Source organism: Mauremys reevesii, linkage group 11, assembly GCF_016161935.1.
Source record: "Mauremys reevesii isolate NIE-2019 linkage group 11, ASM1616193v1, whole genome shotgun sequence".
In the NCBI taxonomy this organism is placed as follows: domain Eukaryota; kingdom Metazoa; phylum Chordata; order Testudines; family Geoemydidae; genus Mauremys; species Mauremys reevesii.
In genome coordinates this window covers 17,159,707-17,172,898 of record NC_052633.1, presented here as the reverse complement: position 1 = coordinate 17,172,898, position 13,192 = coordinate 17,159,707, and the positions used below count along the sequence as shown (strand labels likewise).

At 44.0% G+C, this 13,192-nt stretch overlaps 1 protein-coding gene across 12 annotated transcripts in view; it reads left to right on the top strand.

The window, feature by feature from the left end:
* The window catches only part of ADAM23 (ADAM metallopeptidase domain 23), a 199,921-nt gene that overhangs the window by 18,133 nt on the left and 168,596 nt on the right, over nucleotides 1-13,192 (top strand). For all 12 annotated transcript variants that reach the window (XR_005586049.1, XR_005586050.1, XM_039493898.1 and 9 more), the window contains exon 3: nucleotides 12,715-12,791. Coding sequence is in view for 10 of the 12 variants with exons in the window: in XM_039493898.1 (XP_039349832.1) it covers nucleotides 12,715-12,791 (77 nt within the window). In the remaining 2 variants the exon portion in view is untranslated. The remainder of the gene's footprint in view (nucleotides 1-12,714; nucleotides 12,792-13,192) is intronic.

The following is a 13,192-nucleotide window of genomic DNA, read 5'->3' as shown; positions in this document are numbered from 1 at the left end:
CTGTTGTCATGGGATGCATCTTTAGCTTCAGTTCCTACGTGGTTGAGACTGATCAACGTATTCAGTACAGAAGAACACAGTGGCATCTTCAGTTGGGCGCAACCTTTGTAGCAATGGTATTCACTCCACAGTCTATTTGTTCATTGACGTGGGTGGTGGACTGCACTTAAAAACCCCAGATGGGCACCTTTTGTTTTTTTAAATATATATAAATATATATAAAATTATATTTTATTGAAGACTAAAATAAGACAAAGTTCAGGAGAAATGACCAGTTGAAAAGGCTCCATTTTTTTGTAGCCTCTGGCTAATAGATATTTGATTTTTTTTCCCTAACCCCCTCTCTTTTTTCTGGAAGGGAGAAGAAACATTTTTCCTGCCCCTTAGTGCAATGTACATCTCATTGTTCTGGCTGAAGCAGAGGTGATGGTGTGTTTCTGTTCATCATTTCCTCCTCCCAGTTTTTATTCTTGGGGGGTCCTCTCCAGTGAATAGTGCCTGCTTCTGCTGCTTGCAGCCTTCCTGTGCTACAGCAGAGTAAAACGGGCCTGATTCTTTTCACTGTCACTACTGCCCACACACAGGGTTTTGCATATTTTCAGTGAAAACTGACAAGACTCAGCAGCAGAAGAGGCATTGGAGCTGTGTGTAGAACAAGGAAGAAAGCAACTGTCCTTAATTCACACTTGTAAGGTTTTTTTTCAAACATAAGAGCTAGAAATTTAATATTTTTTTAAATGAAAAGCTTAGAATCTACAAACACTGACATTTGTGTGAGAACTTCCTACATGCCTCACAAGTGGACTATTTTTTAAGCTTTGTATGTTTCTCTGTTATCACTGCAGTCTTTACTTTCTTATTGAGACTCTGAACCACTTATGTGATCTACCTTAAAGAACTAAGGGGTGTTTTTACCTTAGTATATCGGGTACCCTTTCCTTCTCTGTGAATTGGGGTCTGAAAATACTCCTGAATCAAGTTATACTACACCTCCTACCCCGATATAACGCTGTCCTTGGGAGCCAAAATATCTTACCACATTATAGGTGAAACCGCATTATATTGAATTTGCTTTGATCCGCCGGAGTGCGCAGCCCTGTCCCTCTGGAGCACTGCTTTACCGCGTTATATCTGAATTCATGTTATATCGGATTGCATTATATCGGGGTAGAGGTGTACATGGAAATAGTGACTCTTGTCTAGTTGTCTGCATTTTTTTTAAAGTACTGTGGAGCAATATAAAGAGTAAGCAGGACATGTGCCTGTGTAAGATAAAAGTGTCTGCTTTCTTTGCTCTGTGGAACTAACATTCATCAACATGACAATGTGGTCTGCTAATAAGTGATTTTCCAACTTGTGACTGAAGCAGATAATTAGGGTTGTTCCTTCATTGACGGCCTGTATGTTGTAAGCATGCACGCTTGAGCCGGCTGTGACAGCAATATTGTGTACACTGTTTAGTTATGAAATGCATTAATTGTTAAGAATGGGGAAAGATTATATGTCAACTAAGTACTTATAGGACCTTGTGAATATTAACTCCATCTGGAGATACCAATTAGTATATAGTACATTTAGAATAACAGTTGATGAACATACATACAAAGTCAGAGACAAGGGTGGAAGTGGTGCAACAAATGGCATAGATTTCCTACAGCACATGGAGTTGATAAAAACGCACACGAGCACTATAAAGGAAACTAAGAAAACTTTACTCCTTCTGTAGTGGCCAACAAGTCCTGGTTGACAGAAGTTGGTCCAATAAAAGATATTATCTTACCCACCTTGTGTCTCATATCCTGAGATCAACATGGCTACAAGAACAAGAAAACAGCTATTCATATAAGTTAGTACACCTGTACCCAGATATAACGTGACCCGATATAAAACGAATTTGGATATAACGCGGTAAAGCAGCGCTCCAGGGTGTTTGGGGGGGTGGGGCTGTGCACTCCGGCGGATCAAAGCAAGTTCAATATAATACGTTTTCACCTATAATGCAGTAAGATTTTTTTTTGGCTCCCGAGGACAGCATTATATCGGGGTAGAGGTGTACTTAGCGATTTATGCTTTTATTAGCATATGGTTTTAGTGCTAATTTATCAAATAAACCTGCTCTGTGTTTTTTGGTTTTTCTCTACTTTCTATGGACATGTGTATCTAGGAAGGATCTCTTCATATGTTACAGTATAAATCTTTTGAGTGTTGTGTGAATCAGCAGAGAAATGCATTGGTGCATTGACCTGATTTCTTGGTAGAGAGATGCTGATTCATTTGCACTCAGTTGAGAAGTGTATGCTTGTGCTGGTGGCTTAATCCCACTCATTTGAGATGATTCCCCTGCTAGGGCCTACAAATTCCAGTTCGACCATAGATAATTTAATTAGAAGGTTTCAGTAGATTTCACTAGTGCACTAACATTGCTCTGAGGTCTTTTACCACTTACACTGTTTCTCAATAAACAGTGTGTGTTTGTTAATTATAATTTATTTTAACTGCCGTTTAATAGTCAGATATTTTCAGATTATAATCAAGATACTTTTAAAGTAATGGAGGATTTGATTCTGAAATGCCATTTGGCTTCTATAGTGTCAGATTAGAAAACATACTTATTGTAGTTTTGGATAAATAACACTTCTAAGGACAGGGTTTAATTCCCATATGTCCTTCATAAAAGCACGTTTTGGCAAGATGTTCAACAAGTTATTTTATTTTGTTGAAGTTTAATTTAATTAAGTTTTATTTTGTAGTATACTATGCATTGTTTATTATTATAAAGCACATTGTAGAAATAATTAGCCAAAATTGATTTTGAACATTTGGAGAGCACGGCTAAATTGTTTAAAAACTACAACTTTTGAACTCTTGTTTCTTATTGAGGTGATATTTGTTTGAACCAAATTTTTCAGTTTTTCCTGTGACAAACTGGACACGATGTTTGATATCACCTAGTTTAGTGACTCTTGTGAAGGGCTTTTTGGTACCACTGCGCCTTTGATATTTTAATGGCAGTTTCACATCCTGTTAATGAGTAGAAGAGCAAAAGATCCTGTGCAGAGTTGTGAATTAGGAATATATAACACATTCTACTGTCTGAAGGGCAAATACTCCCGCCTTCATCTCCATGCAAAGCCTGAGTAAATAAGGTATGAGCAGAGATTTACAGCACATCTGGAAGCAGCTTCGCAGCTTGTGTAGACAGATACTTGCTGGCTCTGCTTGAGTTAGCACACTAAGTAGCCTTGTCTACGCTACAGAGTTTTGTTGGCAAAAGTCAGCTTTTGCTGACAAAACAGTGGAAGGGTACACACCACAAAGCTACTATTGCTGGCAAAACTCTCCTGTTTTTCTGGCAAAATGAAGCCACAGTGACGAGAGGCATAAAGCTTTTTGCAGCAAAGTTAAAGCAACAAAGCTCCAGTATAGACGCGGTTATTTGTTATGTCACTATAACTGGCATCCCTCAGGGGTCCCCAACGCGGTGCCTGCGGGCTCCATGGCGCCTGTGGGGTCATCTAAATGTGCCCGCATCCTGGCCGGAATTTGGCGGCATTTCGGTGGATGCTCGACCACTGCCACGGTCCTTCGTCTGGCGCCTTCAACACATAATTTTAGGTAGTCCTTTAGATATCTTGGATCCATGCCATGGAGTGTTTTAAAGATAAAGACCAAGACATTGACCTTGATTCAAAATCCTATGGGAAGGCAGGGTACAGAGCAGAAGACAGGTTTAATGTGCTCACAGTAGCCTGTGTTGCGGAGGAGAAGTGCTGCAATTTTCTGTGCTAGTTGGAGTTTCCGAAGTACTGAAAGCTTCAAGCCCAGCTATTTCCATCATATTGTTGCAGTCTGACCAAGAGGTGACACAGGTGTGAATAACTAAGGCCAGGTCATCATCCACCAAGGTGGGATGGAGTCTCTTAACCAACCGGAGATGATAGAATGTGATACTTGTGGATGCTGCTATGTGAGAGCTTAGTGTCATCAAGGAATCCAAGAGTTCTCCTAAACTATGGACTTCATTGACCAATTGTGCGTGCTTACCTTCAACCAAGGAGATTGTACCATGGCTGCAAATGATTGAAAATACTTTCCACTGCCCCCCAGCATCAGTTCTTGCTTGGCTTCAGTTTCAAGCAGCTGTTCTTCATGGCATCATGGGGTTCCATTTATTATATCTCACTGAGATGCCAGGTGGAGTCTGCAAGCCTGGCATCTGTGAAAAAGGCTGAGTTCTTTCTGATACATACTTCACCACTGTCATGAAGATTCTGCAAGCCAAATTTTGACTACTGTTTGACCCGTTGCTGTAATCACAGATTTTTATGCAGTCTGCCATCAGCGTGTGTTCAGAGTCCTATCTATTGACTCTAGTGTCAAAAATAAGTTTTCACTCCTGGTAGCCTGGTAAAGCCAACACAGCTGAGGGCAAGAGAGTTAGATTCTGTTTCTTCTTGTTCAACATCAGAGCTGTTTGCTAAGCTCTAATCAGTTTACATCTGTGCAAATCCACTAAAGGCAACATAAACAAACAAGGGAAATACAATCTAGATGGAGCTACTAGAAGGTGGGTGCATAACTGGTTGGAAAGCTGTTCCCAGAGAGTAGTTAAGTGGTTCACAGTCAAGCTGGAAGGGCATGTCGAGTGGGGTCCTACAGGAATCAGTTCTGGATCCAGTTCTGTTCAATATATTCATCAGTGGTTTAGATAATGACATAGAGCGTACACTTATAAAGTTTGCAGACGATACCAAGCTGGGAAGAGTTGCAAGTGCTTTGGAGGATAGGGTTAAAATTAAAAAAGATCTGGACAAACTGGTGAAATCGTTTGAAGTAAATGGGATGAAATTCAATAAGGACAAATGTGAAGTACTCCACTTAGGAAGGAACAATCAGTTGCACACATACAAAACAGGAAATAACTGTCTAGGGGCTCATAGTGGGTCACAGGCTAAATATGAGTCAACAGTGTAACACTATTACATCATTCTGGGGTGTATTAGCAGGAGTGTTGTAAGCAAGACACGAGAACTAATTCTTCCACTCTACTCCATGCTGATTAGGCCTCAACTGGAGTATTGTTCAGTTCTGGATGCCACATTTCAGGAATGATGTGGACAAATTGGAGAAATTCCAGAGAAGAGCAACAAAAATGATTAAAGATCTAGAAAACATGACCTATGAGGGAAGATTGAAAAAATTGGGTTTGTTTGGTCTGGAGAAGAGAAGACTGAGAGGGGACATAACATTTTAAAGTACATAAAAGGTTGTTACAAGGAGGAGGGAAAAAATAGTTTTTCTTAACCTCTGAGGATAGGACAAGAAGCAATGGGCTTAAATTGCAGCAAGTGAACACTAGAAGAGAACACTAGAACACTAGCATATTTTAGAGCTGAATTATTTCCTTGGTTACACTAACTTCCACTGGCTTTAGTTAAAATCAATGAGAGTTAAACTGAAGTCAGAGCAGCTACTCACAGTGCATAAAGTTGAACATGTTCATAAGTCTTCGAAGCATCTAGGGCCTTAGGGCTTGTCTACACTACAGGACTATTTCGATGAATCTTTAAGAGTTTGTGGATTTTCACCTTAATAAAATTTGTTGTGTATCCATACTAAATACACAAAATTCGAACTTGAGTCCACATTCACCAGCCAGCTTCATTTTTTTGTGTGCACTGCACTGCTATCACTATCCCAGTTCCCGCCCTCCCCCCCCCCATTGGGATTTTTCCATTTGCATGCTGGGGGAAAATGGAAAAATGTGTCATTATTGAACTCCTCCCTCCCCGCCCTCCCTCTCTGCGGGCGAAATCTGTTCTGGCTTCTCTTCTCTCTGGTGGTACAGCGACGCCGGACGCCTGCGAGCATGGCATGAGGCCATCGCCATCATCGCTGCACTTCTGGCCGCGTCATCTCCTCGTTCCTCGTTATCGTTCACTCTTCCACAGTCAGATGCTGAGAAGCCGGCGAGGAGGCTCGGGCAGAGAGAGTGAGAACCTGCGCTCTCACTCTCCCCAGTGGGCAGTGGCAGGGGAGGGGGGGCAATGGTGGCAATGGGAACGCAAGTTCATGGTGTGGGCGGCGATTCTGGGTGGGACCGGAGCACAGGCTGGTGTGGGGGATGCAGGAGTGGCTGTGGCTCTGGATGGATGGGACAGGAAACTTCCTGGGATGCGTGGGACACTGCCTTCCCCTGTGTGACCTGCCCCCTGGATGCTGCCAGCCCAGCCAGGACAGGAGGCAACGAAGCGAGCACCTGCTCTGGCCGAACCATACCTGCCACGCCCAACCCAGACAGCTACCTGGCTACCGGTGGCCACTTTGGCCACAGCCGTTGCTGGGATTGTCGTCATGCAAGCTGTCGTTGCAATCGCTGAGCAACTGCTCTCAAAGGTAGTGACTGTCGGAAATGTCCAGGTCATCATAGATGGCTTCAGCGGGTGGGGATTCCCAACAGGTGGTCCATCTATAGGGCTATAGATGGGACTCAGCACACAGCCCCACCAGCAGCATTGGGCATTAACCTACTTTTCAATGGTGCTGCAAGCTGGGTGGGGACTGGAGGAATGGGTGCACCAACATCAAACATCGTGGGCCGGGTGGGCGGCATGGTTCATGACGTTGGCGGGTCGCATGTGCAGGCACCTTCTTTGGCAGGGCAGGCACTCCCCGACCACAAAAAATAACGGCTGTTGGGGATGCCGGACGTGGCACACCCCCGGAATGGCCCTGGGGATGAGCCCCTGCCCTCAATGAAGACACCTAAAAGGGCCTCTTCAACTAAAAAAAGCAACTTCTCTTCAACTACCGGCTGGTGGTGAATGGTGGCTGGAGAGGTGAGTGGAGGAGGAGGAGGCTCAATGGAAGATCAAGGGGATGGGCGGACTTTGGCTCGCTGCCCGTCAGAGCTAGATATCCCACAATCTCTGTGCTGAGGCTGTCCGTGTGTGAGCAGCTGGAGGTTGGGAGCCAATCTTTGGCAGGCTGAGAGAGCAGGGAAAGGCAGCTGTCTTTGGAGGAGCATTTATGATCAGCCAGACAGAATATCCCAGCGGGAGCCAGCTGAGGAAGAGGCTTTGCGAGAGCTTTTGTCCATGAGCTTTTAACACCTGTGACTGAGAGCATAGTAAGAACTGATTTTTTCCCACTTTTTTAAACATTTTAAATTTTTTTACAAATTTTTCTTTTAAACTAAAATCTTTTTAAACTAAGGACATGTTTTGCATTCTTTGCATTTCTGCTTCTTAGTTGGAACATGGTGTGGGGTTGGACTAAACATGGAAGGGGTGGGGGGTGGGTTTACCAGGACGGTGGTGGGTGGGGAGGTTGAAGGGGGGAGGGGGTGGTGAGGGGTGAGGGGGGTGAGGGGTGTGGGGAGGGTTGGGGCGTTGGAGGGGGGATGGGTGGGCTTTTTTGCCAGGATGGGGAAGGGAGGACCACGACTTGGATGGAAGGCACCGGGACCTTACACATCAAGGACAGACCAGACCAGTGGCAGACACCCACCTGGGCAGCATACACTACACAGCAGACCCACCGTCTAGTGTGCCTAGTGCCTGTTGACCTGTACACCCCTGCCCTGCCAGTCTTCTGACCCCTAAAAATGTGGCTGGTAATGTGGTCTGTGCAATGTAATTAAAATCCTGCACTGTAAACAAAGATTTGAAAACATTATGAAACAGGAAGTAACAACAAAGGCAAAAAAATAAGGGATAACACAGTGAGAGGTTTATGGTTTTATAGCGGGGGATTTGATTAAGCACCTGCGCCTGAGTGTTACAGCAGCGCCTGTCTAGTAACTTACAGCCTTGCTCTGCACTACCCTCAGTCCACTGGACTTGATGCAGTGGGTCTGCAGGACTTGACTGCAGGGGTGAGGGGACTGCACTGCAGTGGCAGGGGGACAGGCTCTCGCGGGAGGCGGTTGCAGATGCTCCTGGTCTTGCTCTCTCTCTGGTCGTGTCGCCTGAGCCCATGTCGCGCTCCCCCTCGGAGACCAGCCAGCCCTTGCCATGCTGACTGCCCCTTCCTGTGTGCCGCTCCTATGTGCTGGGCCCTCTGCTCCTCTGCATCTGCGTTCCATGTGTGTCTGCTCGATGCTCTCTGCTCTGCTCTTCGCCCTTGTCTTTTCCTTTCCTTCGTGCCGGCTGTGAGCCTTGTCTTTTTCTTCAGTCCGTGATTGCCAGCCTCTGCGTGGGATGTGTGTGATAGGCCGTGTGTATGGTGAAAACAAAAGGACAACAGCGAACACAGTAATACAGACAAATCTCAAACTGTCCGAGAATTTCCAAACAGGGTTGGAAAGAGCAGGCAGAAAGACCAAGTCTTAGATTTCAGAGACAGAAGAGAGGAGAAAATTCAGGAGATCAGCCGCATAGTCGACAGAGAAGTAGCGCATGCTCTTGCACAAAGGCCGCACTGTGCTTCGGCAAAGTCCTGGCATCCTTTGCTGAGCTTTAAGTGGCTCAGCTGCTTAGCACAGATTGCAGTGCTGAATGCAGATGAGCATGCGCGTGCTGCTCCGCCAGTGAGCGAAAGTATTCTGAGTGAAGACCCCTGTGCAGCACGTCCCTGCTGTTCGTGGTTATGCTTATGCTAAAAAGGTAAAACCTGAGGGGTCATTCTTCTGTAAGTAAAAACTGTGTCTTAGGTGCAGTCTAACTCTACTAAAGCTCTCTCTTATGCATGCAAAGTAAAGTACATCTTATCACTAATATACAAGTCAGCACTAAACCAACACTATGTAATGAGAAGCCCTGCACGCTGACTACAGCCAGACTTTAGGCTCACACGCCTGACAGCCTGTCCCCCTACGCAGAAGCCTGCGGCGAGGGAAGCCTCTGCCTGAGGAACCGATGGCGAACATCCCTGCTTAGCTGAGGATGGCATAGCCCTCTCTCTGAGGAGAGCCTCTCCCAATTTTTTCTGAGCTGCTTGCTCTCTGAGAGCTTTTTGCTTCCAGAGCTTTTCTGCTATCTTTTTTTTATTTTTTCTCTGCTGTTTGTTGTTTTTTTTATTTTTAAATGTTTATTTAGTATTTAAATTTATATTATTTGTTTTTTTTGTTTAAAATAAAATTTTGTATGTTTATATTGTTTCCTGTTCCTGTCTGTCTCCTGTTGGTAGGGTTTCCCTGTGGTTTCGCTGTGATGAAGATCCTGGCCCCTGATGAAAGAGATGGTTAGCAGGCGGGGAGCGTTGGCAGGATCTCGTCTTCTCTGCGAGTGCGCCTGGCCTTTCCCATCTCATCGGGGAGGGAGTGGAATCTAAGCTCGCCTCGTCCTCTAAAAACACACCTGGGGCACCCACACTGGCCAACAGTGAGGAACTGTCGGTACACCACCCCGGCGTGGGAGCGGTCCGTCGGTGGTGGGGCACTCGGGGCAGCCCCTGGCCGCGCTGACTTGCCGCCTGACTTTTGCTTTGGCTTTGCTGTTTCACTTTCACGCTTTTGTCCAGTGCTCGGGTTTTCAGTCCTTCTTTGTCTTTCTCCGCTCTTTTCTTCTGGCTTTACGCTGCCCGCTTCTCAGCTCTCGCACTTCACCACACAGCCCACAGATCTCACACTTCGATGCTTTCCGGAGCTGAGACCTCTTTCCCTTCTCTGATTGCCCTCTTCCTCTCTGGGATTGCCCGGACTCTCCCTCTTTCAGCAGTGCATCGGGCAAGACAGTGAATCTAACGCCTCGCCCAGAGACTCCTCTGCAATTGAAATTCAGAGGAAAATGAATTCAAATTCGTCGCTGGTCATGGGACAAGGCTGTGGCATAGCGGACGGAGCTCGGAAATGGTGAGGCCTTAGTTACTAAAGTCGGAAGAAATGAAACTGAATACATTCAGGGAGTAAATCTGTGGAGCAAATTTTAGTCACTTTTCTTTGTAGAGTCACACTATAAGGTATTTCTCCAATATAGGCAGGAAATATTCTCCAATTCAAAGTGAGCAGTCAAATTCTCAGCATGTAAGAACTATTTCCCATATCAACTAAAAAATCCAGTTTGTCCATGTAGTGATGCAAGGACTCACTGGCTTTTTAAAAATTAAAATTACAACAATTCTATGAAATTCATACAACTGAATTACAGTTAAATAATCCTAAAATACTATGATAGAGAGCACGGTAAAATAAGTAAATGAACGTATACTGCTGAGGTGTGGCACGATCCAGCAAAAGTCGGGTTATCAGAATTTCCACTCACAAAATGTCCTTAACTCATACTGTTTTTTTCCAGAACACTGAAAAAACTCAGCGCTTTTTTTCAATGAGTGAACTGAATTTCAGTGAAACCATAATATTGTTTTTATATAATAATTATGGCTAAAAATCTGTGATTTTTACGAGACCTCTGTGACTTTTTGTAAATTCCAATAATTCAGCCCCAGACAGCAGGGGCTCGGGCTTAGGCTTCAATAAATCCGAGAGTTATAATAATTTATTTACTTATTTTAGTCTGTGAATTTAGGGCATGTAGTGGGAAGAGAGAGAAACTTGGAGATTCTGCTGCATACAAGAGACTGCAACATTATTCCCAGAACCGCTCCTGGTGCAATGAATCTCTATCATGATGATTAACAGTATTCTGTCCTACCAGAGCAAGGGGGGAGGACTCTTCTCTTCATATAATTTTATTTTGGTGGCAGCAAAAATGGAAAAGAGAATCTGACCCTTTCTTCTTGAGCTAGCTCCACTGCATTTGATTGCTAGCACTATGCGGCAGGAAAGCTTAATGTAATATAGTGCAGCTTTGCAGTTAGAGAGTAGTCTTTGTCGCCATAACAAGCAAACAGTTTCCTTTTATATCTTTTACACTATATATAACTAGATGGGAACAACAAGAATATAGGTTTCACATACATACGTACCCATGAAGTCACATATATCCCATATGTGTATCAAGTGTGTGCATGTATACAGACTGCACAGGCAATATGTGTAATTTTTCTTATGCATAGAAAAGGAAACATCTAAAGGGTGTGCATATAAACAGTGTTGTATACATCCCAGGACTATTATTTCTTATTTTGACATATGCTGTCTGTGACTTGTTTGTATAAGAGGAAACGAATTTCAAATCACACTTTAGCACTATAAATCATTGGAATGTCAGCATCCCACAATATAGGGATTAATGCATTTCTTTAAAAGAGAACACTATTAATAGTGTGTAACATTCTTCAGAAATATCCCCCCTCACATGAATGAAGCACATTGCATAAAATCGTAATGGCGGAAACACAAAGTAATAAAACACTTTATGCTAACTTGTTATAAATAATATAAATCAGTTGCCAGGGTGAAATACTATTTTAGTCTTCACTAATTAGGGTGACTTACTCGCTGACTCATTGCTGATACATGGGAATGATGAGATTAGACTAACACATTAATGTTTGTTTCATCCCATGGTTGTTCATTATGGTGGTTCCATCGTTATGATTGAGCTAGGATTGTTGCTTTTGACAGGACCATAAAATCTGTCTGGTGCTGAAGCTGTGAATAGTTGTATATAGAGCGGACCTGCCTTGGCCGGGGGAGAGGAGCCGCTTCCTTGGCCCTAGCAGACCTGCCTCGGCCCAGCCCAGCCTTGCCAGAGGTGCCGCAGCCAGGGAGAGGCGCCTTTCCCCCAGCCTCAAGCTGCTGCGGTGAGAGAGGCCTGGGGGAAGTCATCTCTCCCCACCACAGCCCCGGGGCAGCCTGCACTCCAAACTCTGGCCGCACCCTAGAGCCCATCTCCCCCACACCCAAACCCTCCGTCCCAGCCCTGAGCCCCCTCCCACACCCCAAGCCCCTCATCCCCAGCCCCACCCCAGAGCCCGCACACTCAGCCAGAGCCCTCACCCCCCAACATCTCAACCTCTGCCCCAGCCCTGAGCCCTCTTCCACACTCCAAACCCCTCGGCCCTGGCCCCACCCTCACCACATGAATTTTGTTATATGCACCAATATGAAGGTGACATGTCACACATCACCTCCATGTTGGTGCACATAACAAAATTAATTCTGCACATGGACATAAAAAATTAGAGGGAACACTGGACAAGTATCTGTGATAATCTTTTATTAAACAAAATTTTGGATAGTCTGTTTTGACCCTGTTTTTCCAGCTAATGTATGAATATGCTGCAGATATTGTTAGTCCCACTTAGAACAATATTGAGAATTGACTTGATAATTCAGGTTAGAGAATTGAGGCCGTTCTGTTTTTGGCAGCTAGATCTAATTTAAAGTTAAAGCTGAAATTTAAAACTCCAGATATGGGACTAGCTATTGAATGAATGTGTTGAGAATTGTTGATCTAGTAACCTCTAGGATGGATACATCCACAGATGCAAAGCCTTGGGTCTTAAAGGGAATTATTTTGAAGGAGTCCTGCATACTGTATAATGTGAGCTTTTCCATGATTTTGTATCTACATGCTTGCATCACAATGGCCTTAATTATAATTATTCATACTTTTTTAGAATAAGTGAGTGCTATGAGGTGATTACAATTAGAACACTGTATATACTTTAGTAGGTACTTGTTATGCCTTCACTATACCGATCCAAATAATGGCATACAAAAATATGCAGATATTTCTATGGGAATTCTAAATAAGATATTTTGTACTGTACAATTTACTATAATAAAAAATACAAACCTGGATGACTGATTTGACTTGTTTTAAACATATAGGAAAAGTAAAGGTTCTTCTTTTTTCATGTCTACAGGCTGTGCATCTGGCCCAGGCAAGTTTCCAGATTGAGGCCTTCGGGTCCAAATTCATCCTTGATCTCACATTGAATAAGTAAGTGTACGACTGTGGGTTTCTTTGTTTCCTGCTCTTTGTGGCTGTGTCTTTGGAAACAAATAGAGCGATTTTTCTGAAGAAGAGGGCAGTAGGGTAGGGCAGGGCAGGTGGAATCCTGTGAGCTTTGAGAAACTTCCACACCACCCAGATGCATTGATATACTAAAACAGGGGTCGGCAACCTTTCAGAAGTGCTGTGCCGATACTTCATTTATTCACTCTCATTTAAGGTCTCGCGTGCCAGTAATACATTTTAACGTTTTTAGAAGGTCTCTTTCTATAAGTCTATAATATATAACTAAACTATTGGTGTATGTAAAGTAAATAAGGTTTTTAAAATGTTCAAGAAGCTTAATTTAAAATTAAATTAAAATGCAGAGCCCCCCCGGACCGGTGGCC